Raw genomic sequence first — 21,025 nt, 5'->3', positions numbered from 1 at the left:
ATGTAGATGTATGTTTATGACGTGTTTGACAGCTTTAGTCTTAACATTTCATACTGAAGACCAAATAAGAAATCAGTATTAAAACATCATTTGAAGCGATACTTTGGCTTATTATACACGTACGAATCTATATCTCATCAAATTCAGTGGGGAAAGACACAGATGTTTGTCCGTCTTTGAACACTCTGCCCTCCACAGAGGACCGTCTAACCGTCTCACTCCACAGAGGACTGTCTCACTCCCCAGAGGACCATCTCACTCCACAGAGGACCGTCTAACCGTCTCACTCCCCAGAGGACCGTCTAACTCCACAGAGGACCGTCTAACCATCTAACTCCACAGAGGACCGTCTAACCGTCTCACTCCACAGAGGACCGTCTCACTCACCAGAGGACCGTCTCACCGTCTAACTCCACAGAGGACCGTCTAACTCCACAGAAGACCATCTAACCGTCTCACTCCACAGAGGACTGTCTCACTCCCCAGAGGACCATCTCACTCCACAGAGGACCGTCTAACCGTCTCACTCCCCAGAGGACCGTCTAACTCCACAGAGGACCGTCTAACCATCTAACTCCACAGAGGACCGTCTAACCGTCTCACTCCACAGAGGACCGTCTAACCGTCTCACTCCACAGAGGACCGTCTCACTCACCAGAGGACCGTCTCACCGTCTAACTCCACAGAGGACCGTCTAACTCCACAGAAGACCGTCTAACCGTCTCACTCCACAGAGGACCGTCTAACTCCACAGAAGACCATCTAACCGTCTCACTCCCCAGAGGACCATCTAACTCCACAGAGGACCGTCTAACTCCACAGAAGACCGTCTAACCGTCTCACTCCCCAGAGGACACTCCACAGAGGACCGTCTAACCGTCTCACTCCACAGAGGACCGTCTAACTCCACAGAAGACCGTCTAACCGTCTCACTCCACAGAGGACCGTCTCACTCCACAGAAGACCATCTAACTCCACAGAAGACCGTCTAACTCCACAGAAGACCGTCTAACCGTCTCACTCCACAGAGGACCGTCTAACTCCACAGAAGACCGTCTAACCGTCTCACTCCCCAGAGGACCGTCTCAACGTCTCACTCCACAGAGGACCATCTAACTCCATAGAGGACCGTCTCACTCCACAGAGGACCGTCTAACTCCACAGAAGACCGTCTAACCATCTAACTCCACAGAAGACCGTCTAACTCCACAGAAGACCGTCTAACCATCTCACTCCACAGAAGACCGTCTAACTCCACAGAAGACCGTCTAACCATCTCATTCCACAGAGGACCGTCTAACTCCACAGAGGACCGTCTAACCGTCTCACTCCCCAGACGACCGTCTCACTCCACAGAGGACCGTCTCAACGTCTCACTCCACAGAGGACCATCTAACTCCACAGATGACCGTCTCACTCCACAGAGGACCGTCTCAACGTCTCACTCCACAGAGGACCGTCTAACTCCACAGAAGACTGTCTAACTCCACAGAAGACCGTCTAACCATCTAACTCCACAGAAGACTGTCTAACTCCACAGAAGACCGTCTAACCATCTCACTCCACAGAAGACCGTCTAACTCAACAGAAGACCGTCTAACCATCTCACTCCACAGAGGACCGTCTAACGCCACAGAGGACCGTCTAACTCCACAGAAGACCGTCTAACCGTCTCACTCCCCAGAGGACCGTCTCACTCCCCAGAGGACCTTCTCAACGGCTCACTCCCCAGAGGACCGTCTCACTCCACAGAGGACCGTCTAACTCCACAGAAGACCGTCTAACCGTCTCACTCTACAGAGGACCGTCTAACCATCTAACTCCACAGAAGACCGTCTAACTCCACAGAAGACCGTCTAACCATCTCACTCCACAGAGGACCGTCTAACTCCACAGAAGACCATCTAACCGTCTCACTCCCCAGAGGACCATCTCACTCCACAGAGGACCGTCTCAACGTCTCACTCCACAGAGGACCATCTAACTCCACAGAGGACCGTCTCACTCCACAGAGGACCGTCTCAACGTCTCACTCCACAGAGGACCGTCTAACTCCACAGAAGACCGTCTAACTCCCCAGAGGACCGTCTAACTCCACAGAAGACCGTCTAACTATCTCACTCCACAGAGGACCGTCTAACTCCACAGAGGACCGTCTAACTCCACAGAAGACCGTCTAACCGTCTCACTCCCCAGAGGACCGTCTCACTCCACAGAGGACCGTCTCAACGTCTCACTCCACAGAGGACCGTCTAACTCCACAGAAGACCGTCTAACCGTCTCACTCCCCAGAGGACCGTCTCACTCCACAGAGGACCGTCTAACTCCACAGAGGACCGTCTAACTCCACAGAGGACCGTCTAACTCCACAGAAGACTGTCTAACTCCACAGAAGACCGTCTAACCATCTAACTCCACAGAAGACCGTCTAACTCCACAGAAGACCGTCTAACCATCTCACTCCACAGAGGACCGTCTAACTCCACAGAAGACCGTCTAACCGTCTCACTCCCCAGAGGACCGTCTCAACGTCTCACTCCACAGAGGACCATCTAACTCCACAGAGGACCGTCTCACTCCACAGAGGACTGTCTAACTCCACAGAAGACCGTCTAACTCCCTAGAGGACCGTCTAACTCCACAGAAGACCGTCTAACCATCTCACTCCACAGAGGACCGTCTAACTCCACAGAGGACCGTCTAACCGTCTCACTCCCCAGAGGACCGTCTCACTCCCCAGAGGACCGTGTCAACGTCTCACTCCACACAGGACCGTCTAACTCCACAGAGGACCGTCTAACTCCACAGAAGACCGTCTAACCGTCTCACTCCCCAGAGGACCGTCTAACTCCACAGAGGACCGTCTAACTCCACAGAAGACTGTCTAACTCCACAGAAGACCGTCTAACCATATAACTCCACAGAAGACCGTCTAACTCCACAGAAGACCGTCTAACCATCTCACTCCACAGAGGACCGTCTAACTCCACAGAAGACCGTCTAACTGTCTCACTCCACAGAGGACCGTCTCAATGTCTCACTCCACAGAGGACCGTCTAACTCCACAGAGGACCGTCAAACTGTAGAACTGTAAACCTGGAGTTAAACCTGAAGTTACCTCGATAACTGCAAATCCTGCTTCGTAGCATAGGCCTCTGGTGTTGGAGTTTTGAAAGTGAAATGTTGTCCCATTTGAGACAACACTACCAGGCTGAAATTCACTTGCTACAAATACTAAATTATTAACTGATTTGAGACACAGCTCAGCAACTTGTTTATTCATTGTCAAAGCTGCCCACCATGTGCATGGAAGTGGCCTCCTCATCCCAAAGGAAAAACGCAACTACTCGCATATGAACAACAGACACACAGTAAAAAGTTTGTCTTGCTTTAAATTTCTAAAACACACCATGTTGTAAAGTACAAACTCGTATAACTACACTTATCATCTTCACTTGCCGCCCTGCTGTTGGGACGAACTGAAAGCAGTGTTGACTCACTGATCACGGATACATCCATTATGTAGACGATGTGGGCTCCTAAATATCACTTTACAAATGGCTATTTGTTTTGTTTAAGGAAGGAAGTGCATCCCACACATGAGCCTGAAGGATCCATTCAGTGGGTTTCAAAGACAAAAGCAAAAAGAACAAGACAACAGCCACTTTATTTAGTTGTCTCCAATGCTTCCATCATTGCTAAAAAAAACAACAACAACACATCGGTGTTACAAGGTCGACAGCAGGCTCCTCATCCGAGCAGAAGAGCAGTGAAAGTTATTATTATTATTCTGAGCTCCAGTAGCAGAAGACAGAAGATATTCTGACAGTCTGAATTTGAGTCAAGCTTCAAAAACACTGGATAGAACAAAACCAAAACAACGACACAGCATCGTTCATGAGAAGGTTCCTGGCTGACACACACACACACACACACACACACACACACACACACACACACACACACACACACACACACACACACACTCACTCACACACACTCACACTCACACTCACACCTCTCTGGAGCTCAGTTTATCGAGCCAAATGAACCTGTATGGCTGAGTAATAAATGAAATCACACACTATCTTTTACATGACAGCTGATTGTTGTCAGACAACATGTGACCAGCATGAGGACAAATGTGTGTCTCTTGCTGAATAAAGATTGTTTGCAGTTACACGAGTTATTATCACTTCCAACCAATGCTGCAGCTCCACCTGCACATATGAGATGTTTTACTGGGTTACCAAGGAAAAACTAATTCACTGTCAAAAGTTATTTTAAGTTTCAACAAACTAAAAGTAGAATTTAAAGACCAGCTGAAACTAAAGAATAGGCACTGGTGTCCTGTAGTGAGATTCAACTTTCAGTGAGGAGAGCAGTGAACTTACCAGACAACCCCAAACGCTCCGTAGCCGATGGGCCGGTCCGGTTCTATGTCCAGTGGCTGCGGGAGGTGGTGCGTGTGCTGCTGCTGCTGATGGTGGTGGTGGTGGTGGTGGTGGTGAGCTTTGACAGCAGCGGCTTGGACCTGAGCGGGAGCCGCGGCCGCCGCCGGCCCGGGAGCCTGTCCGGGGGCTGGAGAGGGGAAGTAGGGCTGCTGCTGGCCGGGGTTGAGCATCACCGCCGCAGCGGCAGCCGTGGAGGTGTGTTGCTGGACCGTGTGCACGGCGGCGGCGGAGCCCGGATGCTGCAAGTGATGCTGGCCCGCGTGGTGGTGGTGGTGGTGCATGTGGGGAGGCGGGAGGTGCTGGAGCTGGTGGTGGTGATGCGGGTGATGGGCGGCCACTGCTGAGGAGCCACCGTTGTATGCAGCCATCATTTTGGTGACATTTGTAGCAGTGGTGCCGCACAGAGCCATTCAACGCAGCCGCGGGCCGCCGTCAGGAAGCCGCCGCTGAAAAGGATGTTAATGGGTCCCACCCTGCAACACGGGGCTGCTGCAACTTAGAGAAAACATAGGAAACTGATCTGAGCTGTAAATGATCCAACACCAGCTACTTGGAATTGATGGAGAGAGAACCGGTTCTGATGTGCCTCTGTATCATAATGCCGACATGGTTCTGACCCAGATCTCTAAATTAGTCTTCTTGCCTGCTGGGGTTAACGACGACGGGCAGATCATGGCAGCCCGGTCCACAATGTTCAAACAGTGCCAGCAGGCCCACTCACGGTGATAAATCCCAAAAATGCAATAGAAAATATCCCGCAACCCCTTTCAATAAATAAAACGTCGGTGGCCCGAGATGGCCCTCATGACAGAAGCGGTGCCCCCCTCCCTCCTGGCAAAGTTCAGCTCCCCCGTCTTGATAGAACAGCGTGATCTAAAGCACGTCACATGGGAAGCACACAATTCATCTCCTGGGTGTCCAAGTTCGTCACACGCTCGTCTCCGGTGCCGGTGCCGGTGCTCTTCCCACCACGGGGACTCCACGCCGCTTGGAAATCGCATCTATTATTCCAGAGTGACTCCTCCTTCAGACAGCTCCTCCGTAAACAGGGGTAATCTCCGAAGCGGAATTAACGGCGCTGATCCGGTGCAGAGGAGGTGTATCCCCCCGCCCGCCCCCCCCCCAGCCCAGGCCACAACACCAGAGCGCACGCAGGCAGGCCTAGGCCTCGGCCATCCACCCCGTTCACATATTATTACAGCGATCCGGCGCTCCGCGGGCCCGGACACGAACCCCGATCACGGAGACGGAGTGACGAACATCGACCATGACTCAAAACACACGAGAGATCCTCACAGACGACTGGCAGACAACTTAATCCCCCCATCGACAGCCGTGTCGTTTGGTCCACTTCACTCCGTCCTCACGGCTCATGAGCACCGGTCCGGGGAGACGACATCACAGCACGGGGGGAAGTTAGGTCCTGTTAATGCGGGGAAATGTCCTGCTGCCGGGAGAGACACAGACCACAGTAGGAATCAAAGTGACAGCTCGGAGCTAGCTGCTGGGTGTCCGCGTCTCCACATCCGACCCGCCGTCCGTCCAGCCGTGGCGGGGGGCCCCGCTGCCGTCCGCCGAGGAACACTCCCGTTCGACCCGCTAAAGTCCGGGCCAGCGACGCTCCTGAGCCGCGGACATGATCAAAGTATTGGTCACGAGACAAGTGAGATGAGCAGTTGATCCAACATGGTGAAGAAGCCCTGAGCTCCTGGCGGTGAGATTATGCAGGGCGGCGGGCCAATCATCTGCCGCAGCGCTGTGACGTGTCGGTAATCTCCGTGACTGTCAGAGCGCGCAGCCAGTGGAGCGGCCGGTGCTGACAGCGGGTCCGCCGCTGCCCACAGCCCAACAACATCCACACCGGAACACCGAATCGGGCACTGGTCAGTCCGGTGAAATATGTGAAGTCCCCACCAAACAGCAAAACCACAACAAAACAATTAGACAGCAAAACAACAAAACAACCAAACAGCAAAACAACAACACAGCAAAACAATCAAACAACAAAACAACCAAACAATTAAACAGCAAAACAACAACACAGCGAAACAATAAAACAGCAAAACAATAAAACAACAAAACAAGCAAACAGAAAAACAATCAAACATCAAAGCAAACAAGCAGTAAAACAACAACACAACAAAACAAGCAAACAGCAAAACAACAAAACAATCAAAGAGTGAAACAACAAAACAATCAAATAGCAAAACAACAAAATAATCAAACAACAAAACAATCAAACAGTAAAACAATCAAACAACAACACAACCAAACAGCAAAACAACAACACAATAAAATAATTAAACAACAAAACAACAACACAACCAAACAGCAAAACAAGGAAACAATCAAACAACCAAGCAGAAAAACAACAACACAAGCAAACAATTAAACGACAAAACAATAAAACGACAAAACAACCAAAAAGCAAAACAACCAAACAGCCAGCAAAACAAGCAAACAGTGAAACAACAAAACAATCAAAAAGCAAAACAACTACACAATAAAACAAGCAAACAGCAAAATAAGGAAACAATCAAACAACAAAATGACCAAACAGCAAAACCACAAAACAACCACATCATCAAACAATTAAACAACAAAACAATCAAACAACAAAGCAACAACACAACCAAACAGCAAAACAAGCAAACAACTAAACAACTAAACAACAAAACAACCAAGCAATTAAACAACAAAACAAGCAAACGACAAAACAATCAGACAGCAAAACAAGCAAACAAGCAAACAATCAAACAATCAAACGACAAAACAATCAAACGACAAAACAATCAAACGACAAAACAATCAAATGACAAAACAATCAAACGACAAAACAATCAAATGACAAAACCACCAAACAGAAAAACAGTAAAACTACCAAACACCAAAACAATAAAACAGCAAAACAATAAAACAGCAAAACAATCAAACAGTAAAACAATCAAACAGCAAAACAATCAAACAGTGAAACAACAAAACTATTCTTTTCGACATGATTGTCCAATAAAGCCCACTGGCACCCGAGACATAATCACCTGGTACCTGAGGTTTAGGAGCTAAAACTACTTGATTAAGTTTGGGTTCAAACCACAGACTGGATATAAAAGAGTTCGTAGCTTCAGGTCTGTAAAATGGTTCTGATCCAGAAGTGTCTTCAGCTGCAATACCAGCGAGTGCCACTAGAAGTCGGCTCCAAAAAGCCTCCGGCTCCATAGACTCCCATTCAACTTCTCTCATCAAATCCAAAGTGAATAAAATGTGTCCATCAGTTATCTCGGTGTTGTTAGCTAAAGTCACTCCTTCTTCTTAGTTTTCTGGAGGTCCATCTGAAAATAATCCCTCATTCATTAGAAAAGAAGATTCAAGAAGACCTGTTTTTGGGGGCGTGTCTGTTTGATTGACAGGCCTGCGGTGCAGTCAGGTTACAGCTATCGGTGGGCGGGACGTAGTATCGTCAGGTTTCCAATCAGATCGGTCGGATCCACCTCTGGCTCCTCCCCCAGCTCGTCCAAATATGGTCACTTCCTGCTCCAAACCGCTCCAAACTAGTAAAGATGGTGACGGACAGAATCTGAACTGGAGGATTCATAACGTTCACAAACCAACGATGACATCACTGATGGTTGATGACATCACTGATGGTTGATGATTGGTTAAAATATAAGTCTGTTATTTGTTTAAGTAACATTACAGTTAAGTGTAGATTTTTGCTCTCACAAACATGACTCCCTGATTAAAACCTGTGTTTGGGCCATCTGAACTTCCAGAACCTTCTCTAAGTGGACACTGTCTGTCTTTATACTCCATCACACAACCTCCTTCTTTAAACCACCCAGTGTCTAAATGTAGATATCACATCATTTTAGAGGCGTTCTTGTGAAACTAACGTGCAGCGCTGCGAACCAACTATTATATATTTTGTTGTCAGACTGGGCAACAATTACTGAAATGAAAGAAGTTAACATTTATCATATAAACAGAAGGTCAAAATTCACATGCTCCATGGGTCATAATGAGAGGATAAGTCTTCTGTCTGACTCCAATGTTGTATTCCTCACCACCATCAAACAAGAAACTACTCTTTGTTTTGAATATTGCAGTTATGTTAATATTTGCTTTGTTAAGCTTGGCTATCCAGTGGAAAATGCTCTGTCTGATCAAATACTCTTTGATTTAATAAAAATAGAATTAATCAAATTGTGCAAATCACCTGACCGGATGTCGGTTCAGGGTCAGAAAGAAACATCTACAGCATCTTGAATTATGTCACCAAAGTGAATTGAATTTTGTTGAATGTGATTCCAGTAAATAAATTGAATTATCATTAACACCTGAACCAGCACCACAATAGAACAAAAAAACACTGAAGTTCAGAGAAGAATATATATACATATAACAAGTATATTGTAAATAAAAAGAAGTGCCATCTTTATTTGAAGAGATCTTGTCCTTTTTTTCCTTAAGTTTGTGGAAGGTGAGACATGAACTCCGGTGGTCCAACAACTCTTCTTTTTATTGAAAGGTTTTCGGAGGTATTCGTGACCACAGTGTTGTACCAGTGTCGGTGACTGTAGGACTGTTCAGGCAGTACGTGGCGTGTTCGACCTGTCTGAGAAAGCAAAGGGACCTCTGATCTCCTGTTTGTTCTTTTTGGCAGAAAAAAAATACACAGCTTCTTTTACAGACATTTTAATGTTAGTAGCTCATGGCCTGGTTTAAAGGTACACAACTGCAACAGTGAATGTCATGATATCACGGTGGTTTCACACCTGTTCATCGTGACTCTTGGCGTTAATGCTTCTTGCCAAGTCGAGAGTCTCGTCAATCCTGATGGGTCTAAAAAGATTTAATTTCACGACACGATCGATGACTTGTTGATCTGCGTTCGTCTCAACTGCCCGTAACAGGTTGGTCAATAACTCCTACAGTGACTCCAAACTCTCCACCCTCGCACTCGCTAATGTTGCAACAACTTGCATGGGCAGGTGACCGGGCAGCACCACGGAGCATCCAGCAGCTCAGTGCAGGTGCAACATTGGATTTCCCTGCAAACTGTGTTTTTGCTGAGATTTCCAGTCGTGTACAGAAAAGAACCGGAGGTCAAGAAGGGCATGACTACACTCAGTCTGCAGGGACGTGAGTGCAGTCATTTGATTCATCAGGGTCGAAAAGCAGACAAATGTAAGTTTGGCCCTCCAACGAAAAGATATACTATTCGTACAGGAAGTCATCAGAAAAAGCCAAATAAACACTTTTGACCTCCTACAAGACCCTCTAACAACACGCCCGCTGAGCTCCACAGGATCTTCTGGGAAAGGTGATCCCATTTTTCCAAGGAAGCAGTTGAGAAGTTAAGATATATAAATGTGGTGGTGGGGTGTGGTTAGCTCAGCTGCAGGGGGTAGAGAGTGGGAGGAGTGGTTCAGGGAACGGTGCCGGGAAGGTGTAATGAGCACAGCTGAGCCGAATATGAACTGATGAGCACAGCTGAGCTGGATGTGAACTGATGAGCTCTCCCCTATAAAGGGAGCAGGGAGAAGGAGGTGAGGGAGACAGCATTTGCACAGAGACATTGTTGTGTGGGCCGGGCAAATAAAGGCATTTTACACCCGAACGTCTGACTGAATGCGTCATCTGTCTCCAAGGAACCCCCACGGTAGCTCAGACCTGCTACAATAAGCAATCTGTATGTATTAATATATTCAACTTATTTTTATTTCCCTGACTTCAAATTAAAGTTTCAACACTAAGCTGTGCAATTAGATATTAAAAAAATAACATTTAAAATGATACGTTAAGTTATTTCATTATTAACCTTCTGGTTTCACTTGTGCATTGACTGCTCTAGTTTTATCCAAGTTATTAGTATAAGTTTTGTTTTTATTTCTATTAAAAAGACAGGTGTTATTTTCACAAGTTTAAAAAAACAAAACAAATGTTTTAACCGGATACCAGAACCTAAACATACGCACACATTAGACCAGAGATCTTCAACAGGGGGTCTTCTGCACTCCTCCAGTTTAATATAAAACACAATTTTATACAACACACAGTGGTGTGAAAAAGTGTTTGCCTCCTTCCTGATTTTTTTTTGCATGTCTGTCACTTAAATGTTTCAGATCATCAAACAAATTTAAATATTAGTCAAAGATAACACAAGTAAACACAAAATGCAGTTTTTAAATGAAGGTTTTAATTATTAAGGGAGAAAAACAATCCAAACCCACATGGTCCTGTGTGAAAAAGTGTTTCCCCCTAAACCTAATAACTGGTTGGACCACCCTCAGCAGCAACAACTGCAATCAAGCATTTGTGATAACTTGCGATGAGTCTTTTCCAGCTGTGGAGGAATGTTGGCCCACTCATCTTTACAGAGTTGTTGTAATTCAGCCACATTGGAGGGTTTTCCAGCACCAACCTCCTTTTTAAGGTCATGCCACAGCATCTCAATAGATTCAGGTCAGGACTTTGACTAGGCCACTCCAAAGTCTTCATTTTGTTTCTCTTCATCCATTCAGAGGTGGACTTGCTGGTGTGTTTTGGATCATTGTCCTGCTGCAGAACCCAAGTTGGCTTCAGCTTGAGGTCACGAACAGATGGCCGGACGTTCTCCTTCAGGATGTTTTGGTAGACGGTAGAATTCATGGTTCCATTTATCACAGCAAGTCTTCCAGGTCCTGAAGCAGTAAAACAGCCCCAGACCATCACACTACCACCACCATATTTTACTGTTGGTATGAGGTTCTTCTTCTGAAATGTGGTGTTACTTTTACACCAGATGTAACGGGACACACACCTTCCAAAAAGTTCAACTTTGGTCTCATCAGTCCACAGAGTATTTTCCCAAAAGTCTCGGGGATCATCAAGATGTTTTCTGGCAAAAATGAGACGAGCCTTAATGTTCTTTTTGCTCAGCGGTGGTTTTAGTCTTGGAGCTCTGCCATGCAGCCATTTCTGCCGAGTCTCTTTCTTCTGGTGGAGTCATGAACACTGACCTGAACTGAGGCAAGTGAGGCCTGCAGTTCTTTGGATGTTGTCGTGGGGTCTTTTGTGACCTCGGATGAGTCGTCTCTGCTCTCTCGGGGTAATTCTGGTCGGCCGGCCGCTCCTGGGAAGGTTCACCGCTGTTCTGTGTTTTCTCCATTTGTGGATAATGGTTCTCACTGTGGTTCTCTGGAGTCCCAAAGCTCTAGAAATGGCTTTAGAACCTTTTCCAGACTGATAGATCTCAATTACTTTCTTTCTCATTTGTTCCTGAATGTCTTTGGATCTCGGCATGATGTCTGTCTTCTGAGGATCTTCTGGTCTACTTCACTTTGTCAGGCAGGTCCTATTGAAGTGATTTCTTGATTGAGAACAGGTGTGTCAGTAATCAGGCCTGGGTGTGGCTCGAGAAATTGAACTCAGGTGTGATGAACCACAGTTAAGTTGTTTTAACAGGAGGGGGAAACACTTTTTCACACAGGGCCATGTGGGTTTGGATTGTTTTTCTCCCTTAATAATAAAAACCTTCATTTAAAAACTGCATTTTGTGTTTACTTGTGTTATCTTTGACTAATAGTTAAATTTGTTTGATGATCTGAAACATTTAAGTGTGACAGACATGCAAAAAAATTGGAAATCAGGAAGGAGGCAAACACTTTTTCACACCACTGTATATAGTAGGGGGTCCCTGCTCCATCTCTCTATCAGTTTGAGGGTCATTGGCCTAAAAACGTTGAAGACCCCTGATTTAGACAGCACAAGTAGAGATCCATTTGGTATGGTCAGTCTCAGTGGCCATCTAACCGTATTAACCAGGCCAATCTACTTGACCCAGCTCCACCAGTTCAGAGCCGAGCGTTTAGAAAGCGTTTTATTTTGGAGGGCATGGCCGGAAGTGTGTGTGTTTTTCTCGGAGTAGGTTGACAGCGGGACGCCAGCAGCTCCTCCACTGAGTGCCACGTCGAGCTCCGTGAGGACGAGCAGGTCTGTAACAAACCTTCTTCTTCTCGGTGCTGAAACTAATGTGACGACCGGTCCGGTAGAACCACCGGAGGCGGCCGGAGGACGCGTCCCGACACCAGTTAACGTCGTCGTTGTCGGCGTTTTTTTTAGTCCGTGTCGGGGCTCACTCTTCCCAAACTTTAGCACTCAGCAGTTCGAGGCACCGGATACAGGACGGTAATGTTGACCAGCTTCCCCAACGGTGCACCGGGATGGCTGGCGAAGAGAACGTGCACCCTCGCGGCTAACCGACGGACCTGCATGTGCAGTGCGTCACCGGACTCCGCGACCTTAACTCGGCCCGCCGGTGGAGTTTTGAGCCCGCCCTGTCGGTGCTAATGTCCCGGGGTGTAAAGAGAGCCGGGTCGGCCCGCTCAGGGTCGAACCACCCTTCAACTGCGACCTGCAGCTTCAAAGTTATTTCTTAAAGAGTTTCCATCGTTACAGACCACAAAGATCTGTTCTGTTCGTGAACTTCACATCAAACCCTGATAGTTATAAAACATCTTTAAATTTCTTAGACCTTTTTTTTTTTAGAAAAGAGAGATTTCATTTCATTTCATGGTGTTTTTATGTACTGATATCACCCTTCATCAGAGACTCTAAAAAGAAACCCGCTGACTGCTGGATTATTATATTTATTTCCTTGGTTTGACACTGCTGGGGTTCACATGATGTAGAAGAATACACGTTCCTTTAAAAATCTATCATGTTACTTTACACGTGTAAACTCATCACATCGACTTTACACTGTTTAAACTGGACATTTGCACAAGAAGGCCATTATATATATATATATATTTGTTATATTTATACACCGACCTGCCTTTTATGATAGTTGATTTCTCATCATAAATTTATTTTACTTGTCAGTTTTTGGTTTTATGCACCAATACAAATTTAATGTATGTTGGAACTTACTTGTTAATAAATCTAATCGTGTAATTGTGAAGGAGCTACATATGAGCAGCAGAATAATTCAGCCTGATGGAATAAACACATGTAGTTACAGTCAGACGTACTCGTGCCCTGATCATAGTGGTTGTTATTGCCTGCATCTCGTGGCTGCAACTGTTTTGCTTGTCGATCGATAGGAGAAAATATTGATGAGAGGATTAAGAGAAATCTGTAATTGCTGGAGGTGAAGCTCTCAGCGTGCTGCTCAGGCTTCGTTCCAGGTGGTGTCTCACTGGGAAAGAGCGTGTAGTAATACTGACCCGGTCCGCCGGACGGCATTATTACACATTAATATGGCACTTTGTGTGAGCTGTGTTTTAACTATTATAGTTTGCTCTTCATTTGTAAAATATGCCACGATGCTGCCAGCAGACTCATCTACATTCCTGGCCGCTCGTACGCTCATTAAAACTCAAATAGTTCCCAGCAAAATTCAAATAGTAGTTTTGCTTGAAGAGCCCATCTCGACTACGTACTGATGTTCAAAGGAAGTATGAAGAGAAGTCTCCAACAGATGGCGCTGCACATCCGGACTTGAAGTGGTTCTGCTACTGCCCAGGACACCGTGGAGCAGATATGCTCTCCGACCCTGGAGTTAAGAACCTCATGCAGCTAACCATGGATGGACCCAACGGTACATTTACAGTCTGAACCGGTCCGAGTCAACGAGCCTCTGCTGAACACCGAGTCATGGGCAGGTCCAGAGGACGGGTGAGGGTCCAGAGGACGAATGAGGGTCCAGAGGAGGGATGAGGTTCCAGAGGACGGGTGAGGATGAGGGTCCAGAGGACGGGTGAGGGTCCAGAGGACGGGTGAGGATGAGGGTCCAGGGGACGGGTGAGGGTCCAGAGGACGGGTGAGGGTCCAGAGGACGGGTGAGGATGAGGGTCCAGAGGAGGGAGGATGAGGGTCCAGAGGAGGGGTGAGGGTCCAGAGGAGGGATGCGGGTCCAGAGGAGGGATGAGGGTCCAAAGGATGGACGGTGGACTTTTCCAGGCTGTATTGGCTTTTTGAAAGCTGCTCCGCGTGCAGAGAGGACTTTATAACAGTCGCCTGCTGGATCGGTTGAAGATGTTTGTGAACGAGGACGATGCTGTGAGATAAACTACGTCGGAGATTTATGAGAGACAAAGATCGAATCTTTCCAGGTGAGAATCTTCCTCGTCCTAAACCACACTGACGGGCCAACACTGCCTCTCATGACTCAGGACATGTTCAGTCTCATCAAAGGTAATCAAGTACTCATTCTATATTATTTTAAATGACAATAATTACATGATAATCAGTCAGACACGTCTTCAAATATAAATCTAATGGCTCCCAGCGTTGTAGTTCAGCTGTAAATGATGAATGTAATGTTATTTCTGCTGCCCTGACCTTTAACCCACATATAATGCCATCTATAGAATAAGTATAGTATTGATGTATTATATATATTTTTGTTTGTCTGGATTCTGTCTCAATGACTATAACTTTTTATTTCTTGTTATTATATTCTATGTCTTATCATTCATATTAATTTACCTCACAGTAAAAGTATTGAACATGCGTGTAACCAGAGAAAACATAAAGCATCTTAAATCTCTTGGCTCTGATGTGATTGTTGACACTGAGGAGCCCTCTACTGGCCTTAAAATGTAATCATTCAAAAAAAGATCTTTGGTAACAAGGAATGCACTGGAAAGTCTTTTTAGATGATCACATATTGTCAGTCGTTTGGATGAATAAATAAATACGTTTCTGCAGAGGCAGAAGTATCACGACCATCTTGACCAGCAAAAGATAGAAAGAAGCAAAAAGACTTTCAATATAAAAAGGAAGTGTCATTGAAGAACTTAAAAAAAGAGGGCAAGCGTTGAGGCTGATGTCCGGAGACTGTATGAGGTCTCTAACTCAGCAGGTCACTTTAGTATTGTTAGTTGTAGCTGATTACAACATTTAACATTCGGATTGATTGTTTAAATTTATCGTTTGTCTCCAAATAATTAAATGTCACTGTTTCCACTTTAATGTTTTTAATTTTGTGGGCATTTAAATATTTTAGCACCTGGTTATTTTTTTTTCAATAACATAAAGGAGGTTATTTGGAACATATTTATATCAAAGGACTGTTCATGAAATAAATGACACCTATGTGTACCAGTCTCAGTATGTTTTTGATGTCTCGTGTCTCAGTACCATCTGGTTGAAATCAGCTTTAATACAGGAAAACCTACAAAAATATGTCATTTGAATTTACTGTGCATCATTATATGATAAATGGGGAAAATGTAGACATTCACTTTCAGCCAAATTTAAAATTAGTGTCAATAAAATGAATTTCATATTAAAGGCTACTTTTGTGCTGCACAGCCTGTTTTCGGATGCAAGAGCCTCATCATAGATCCTTTATATCGCCGTATACGCCTTTCTATTTCTTTACAAACTTGGCAATGGAAGTTGGGTAAAATACTTTGAAAAAATTTTGAAAATTCATTGGAAGACGTGTGGAAACCCTGGAACATGCACACTGGACTTGACAGTGTCACCTGATAATATAAATCTGTCCTGGTTGTGTTGAACGTGCTTCACTCTGTCAGCTGCTACCTCAGCGGTGTCAAATGGAAACAGAACAACTGAATTTAAAGCAGTTGGTCAGCGAACTTTCATGTCTTATGAGTACAGCGAGTTAAAATGCTCCAATCAGTCTCAGTAGGATGATATCTGAATGCAAAAGCACCATGAAATGAAATCTATATCTGCATGTGTCCGCCACAGAGACTCTCCACTGTCAGCGCCGCAGATCTCCTTTCATTGGTCATGCCATTTTCCAGAAGAGTTGGTTGGTCAGTTGGTCGTGCTGTGACACGTGTTGGTTTGTTGTCTTGAACTTGACCTGCAGCTGAAACCAAGTTACCGTGGCAACGTTACCCTGAAAACCTAAATCTCAGTGTTTCCCCTATTTACAACAAACGTAATGATGCTGCTGAATTAATTTTTTGGAGGAAAGGGCTTCATCTCAACTGTGGCCACATCATATCCAGTTCAGTTCACCTGTAAACAGGAAACTTTGGACAATGACAGCAAAACGATTGTAACAACAATGAAGCAAGCGAAGGTGATCATGTTTTCTGGATTATCATTTGCCAAAGGGAAAATGTGAGTGTAGTCACATTACAGCAAACATACACAAGTTCAGCAAAGTTGGAAAAATATTGGCAAAGTCAAACTTCCCTAAATCAATAACTTATCAACTAAATATTGTTAAAACACAACAATGACATCATTAGTTGGCTTGTTTAAAGATGGCTGCGCCCTGCTGGCTAAAAAGTGTATTACAATCAGGTTTTGTTAGTTGGAGGTGAATACAAAGGTGGATTTCAGTGTGATTTTATATCTGATCCGAAGGAGAAATCAAACAAACCACAGTCATATTATTCAGTGGTTCATCTCCACTTTAAGTGCAAAAAAATTCCAAGAGTTGCATATTATTGCTTTTATGTTATGTTTATATTATTGCTGTGTCATGGCAAAACATAAAAATTTGCCGCATCGCCATGGCGACCCCCTTTGATGAAGGCAGACAAGCTTCTCAAAATATCATGCTCAAGGTCTTTAGGCTATTCTGACCCAATTTGATGTTGATGTGATCAACCAGTTCGAAGAAGCACGTGAAAGTATGAAAAACGTAATTTCCTATTGCACTACGACTATAACTGAATATGACCATATACATGTCTTCAGGGCAGGACTTTTATCAAACATGTAAAGTTTGAGGAAGATCGGAATATGTACATCAAAATTACAGCAACCTGTAGTTTCATGGCGAGACACTCAAAATGGCCGCCACGCAACGGGCACATCGTTCCATGAAAACAAATTCTTTAAAAAAAAATTCATCCCAAAGGTCTTAAGATTCCACAGACAAAATTTCATGTTTGTTAGAAAAATTCTGTAGGAGGAGTTCATTAAAGTACAACACTTGCAAATTGGCCAAAATGGCCACTGCATTTCATTAATGTAAGCGAAAGCAGCCTTAAGATCTCACTTTAGGGGTCGCTAGCGAGCATATTGCGACGCCTGTTGCCAAAACCTATAAAATACTTAAATTTCCACTGGGGCTGATTTTTGTGCAAAGTTTCGTGGGTTTTTGAGCATGTTAAAGATGCCATTACAGCATTGTATTTGTAATAATAGTAGTTGTTAGTCATACTCCATGTGTTGCCACGGAAATGGAGATGGCACTAACAAAATGTTTTAAATTTTGAGAGCAAATTGCCCCACAATACGAAAACATTTAGATTATATATTTTATTTAGTTTGCATAATTACGATATAATGCGGTTTGGACTGAGGCGTTTGCGCCCTCTTGTGTAATATGGCTTAAATCTCTGGTCATGAAGAGGTGTGTACGGTGAAGATGGTCCTGGAACACGAAAACAAACAAACCTCAGTCAGTTTCATGTGTGGTGATGTTGTGTGTCTGTTTCTGTCAGGTTCCTGTGAGCACAGCGAGGACTCGGAGCGCTCGTCGAGACATCATGAGGCAGCTCAAAGGAAAAGCCAAGAAAGAAACGTCAAAGGACAAAAAGGAGCGTAAGCAGGCCATGCAGGAAGCCCGGCAGCAGGTGTCCACCGTGGTGCTGCCCACGCTGGCCGTGGTGGTGCTGCTCATCGTTGTGTTTGTCTACGTGGCCACCCGGCCAGGGGCCATCGAGTAGACCTTAAACTAAAGACACATGAACTCCCAGACTGACTGGGGTTTAAAAACTGACAGCCAACATGTGACGGCCGTCCCTCTGCTCCACCATGTGTCTTAATGAAAACCTCCAAAGTGTCTCTGTCTGCCTGCAGCAAGATTCAAAATGCAGAAAGAAGAAAACATTGTTCCGTGGTGCCTTCAGATGAATCCAAACATCTATTTAATGCCAATCGTTGTAGAGCAGCAGATGGGTTCATTTTGATGTCTTACAAAATGATGCACTACTCTGCATACCAAAGGACTCACGCACAGCTCGCCAAATGTGACCAGAGGTGTTAGAAATGTCTCCCCAGGTGTTCCCGCTGAGACTCAATGAAGACATCATGGTGGTCTCAGACACCCAGCACTCCCACCTGCAGTATGTGTGTGAATGATATGAATGAAGAGTCAGTTTGAACAACTGAATCCTGATGAATGTTTTATCTGAAGTCCAGCAGCTTCAAACCCACCTGGAGTTCTCCATCTTTAAAATGAATCTCAGCCTGTTTCTGTTAAGTTATTGATAACTTTTGACTCACGCATGGCACCTGTGCAGACTGAATAATGTGCCTTAACTATATAACTATATTGTTTCATATCAATAAAAGATTTTTTACAAAATGTCTTTGTGTTGGTTGGTATTTCAACATTCTTAAATAATGCACCTTTGGTGTTTGTTTCTTAATAGTGCAGTCAATAAGAAGTGCATCTAAGTGTCTGGGTGATTAATAACAATATTATTCAGGTGAATTTGACTCCACTGTGCTTTGATCTTGTAGCCGGCATTTTTAAATTAATGTTGATGTAGATCACCATCCTGGTGGAAGGTACACATTCACATTCATGTGGGTTATTATTTGTGCTGAAAATGGGATTTAGCCGCTTGGAGATGTGTTCAAACCTATTATATGTACAACAAGGCTTTAAAGTTAGTCAACCCTTTAGAATTTTCTGTATAAATATGAACTAAATATCATCAGATTTTCATGCAAGTCTGGAAAGTAGATGAAAAGGGCCCAAAAATTAACTGTGATACTACCACCACCATGTTAGATAATCATGATACTGCAACCACCATGTTAGATAAAGATGATACTACAACCACCATGTTAGATAATCATGATACTGCAACCACCATGTTAGATAAAGATGATACTACCACCACCATGTTAGATAATCATGATACTACCGCCACCATGTTAGATAATCATGATACTACCACCACCATGTTAGATAACCATGATACTACCACCACCATGTTAGATAATCATAATACTACCACCACCATGTTAGATAATCATGATTCTACCACCACCATGTTAGATAATCATGATACTACCACCACCATGTTAGATAATCATAATACTACCACCACCATGTGAGATAATCATGATACTACCACCACCATGTTATATAATCATGATACTACCACCACCATGTTAGATAATCATAATACTACCACCACCATGTGAGATAATCATGATACTACCACCACCATGTTAGATAAAGATGATACTACCACCACCATGTTAGATAACCATGATTCTACCACCACCATGCTTCACAGAGGGCATAAAATTCTTCTGCCGTGTCCATTTGGATCCTGATCATAGCTCATATATCCCTATATATTTTGGATATTCATCCAATACCACCACTTCTGACAGACAGTCACATTTCTCACTGTTACAAGTTTTTTTCAGATATTAGGGCCTCGGCCATTTTTCTCTCATCAGATTAAGCCCTGGTGTTTCTATTATTAAATATGGTTATTTTATTAATAGTCATTGTGCTTGCACTCTCTGACCTTTGACCGTATTTAATCTAATAGGTGATGACGTTCCCTGCAAATAATCCAGTGATTCATCACGCAGTACCTTTGCACTCATAATATTACCTATCAGTTGGTTTATTTGATTATTTAACTGGGTTCCACCCACCGAATGAAGCACTTTCTTGAACTAATTTAATGATAACTCTTTGTCTTTATTTCATTCTCCTGATATTGTCCTGCTACATGTAGCTCACCTGTATAATGTCAATACTTTGCTCTCCTGTTTTTGTGAATTTCACATTCCCTAATGACCTAAGATGAAATAATGGGGCACAGTACAAATATGTCCTGCTGAATAACGCCGGCCCGCTTCACAAACTGTAGTAACATTTCAAATTAAGAGTTTAATAGGAATCAAATGGTTTTAAAGGTAAAGATACTTTATTTGAGACATTTGGAAGTGTGTGTCGAGGTGTACAGTGTCAGGGTTTAGTGTGCCTTTACAGAGTTTGTGGCCTGTATTGGACCCAATCTAAGACTATGTAGTTTTGTCCCAATCTGTCCTGCATCGTCCAGAGGACACACCAGCCTCTATGTCTCTCCCTGTTCTCTCACACACACACACACACACACACACACACACACACACACACACACACACACACACACACACACACACACACACACACACACACACACACACACATTCAGCCCTTCCGCTTTTTCTGACACAAGTGCGCAGTGCAGACGTTAACGTAAAAAAACTACACAAAGAAGAATAACTTCCGCTGTGGAGGTCACGTGATTTCCGGTCAAACACGGCGGGGTCTGTTGGGGACATTTTGTCTGCAGACAGGTCCCTCCCGACCAGCTCCTCCACACCGGGGTTATCGGCGTTAACCTTACAGCACGGCGGGTTTGTTTGGTCAACTTTATAGTTTTATTATCATAAAACAAACAACAAGATGCTATAAACTACAAAAAAAAATAAGACATGAACCGAAAAAGAGGGATTTCTAGTTTATTTACAAAGTTCCGCTTTGGCACTTCAGGTGTTTTTTATCTTTTGATTCCACCGCCACATTTTTATTGAGTCACTCTGAAGACATTTGGACAACAGCTGTTACTTTG

At 44.4% G+C, this 21,025-nt stretch overlaps 2 protein-coding genes across 2 annotated transcripts in view; one reads left to right on the top strand and one right to left on the bottom strand.

Moving 5' to 3' along the window:
* nlk2 (nemo-like kinase, type 2) overlaps positions 1 to 5,570 on the bottom strand; it is a 28,158-nt gene extending 22,588 nt beyond the window's left edge. The window contains exon 1 of the mRNA XM_069722514.1: positions 4,395 to 5,570. Within this exon, the coding sequence (XP_069578615.1) occupies positions 4,395 to 4,864 (470 nt within the window). The 5' untranslated portion in view covers positions 4,865 to 5,570. The remainder of the gene's footprint in view (positions 1 to 4,394) is intronic.
* Positions 5,571 to 12,350: 6,780 nt separating this feature from the next.
* On the top strand, positions 12,351 to 18,716 carry smco4 (single-pass membrane protein with coiled-coil domains 4). Its single transcript, XM_069722506.1, has 2 exons — positions 12,351 to 12,425; positions 17,876 to 18,716. The coding sequence occupies exon 2, from the start codon at positions 17,921 to 17,923 to the stop codon at positions 18,098 to 18,100; it is 180 nt and encodes a 59-aa protein (XP_069578607.1). The 5' UTR covers positions 12,351 to 12,425; positions 17,876 to 17,920; the 3' UTR covers positions 18,101 to 18,716.
* The last annotated feature ends 2,309 nt before the right edge of the window (positions 18,717 to 21,025 follow it).

This window comes from Brachyistius frenatus, unplaced genomic scaffold (assembly GCF_029030835.1).
Source record: "Brachyistius frenatus isolate BFR_SWC_R1_liver_20210118 unplaced genomic scaffold, ASM2903083v1 Contig_294, whole genome shotgun sequence".
NCBI classification, from domain to species: Eukaryota; Metazoa; Chordata; class Actinopteri; family Embiotocidae; genus Brachyistius; species Brachyistius frenatus.
This window is presented reverse-complemented; position numbering and strand designations above follow the sequence as displayed.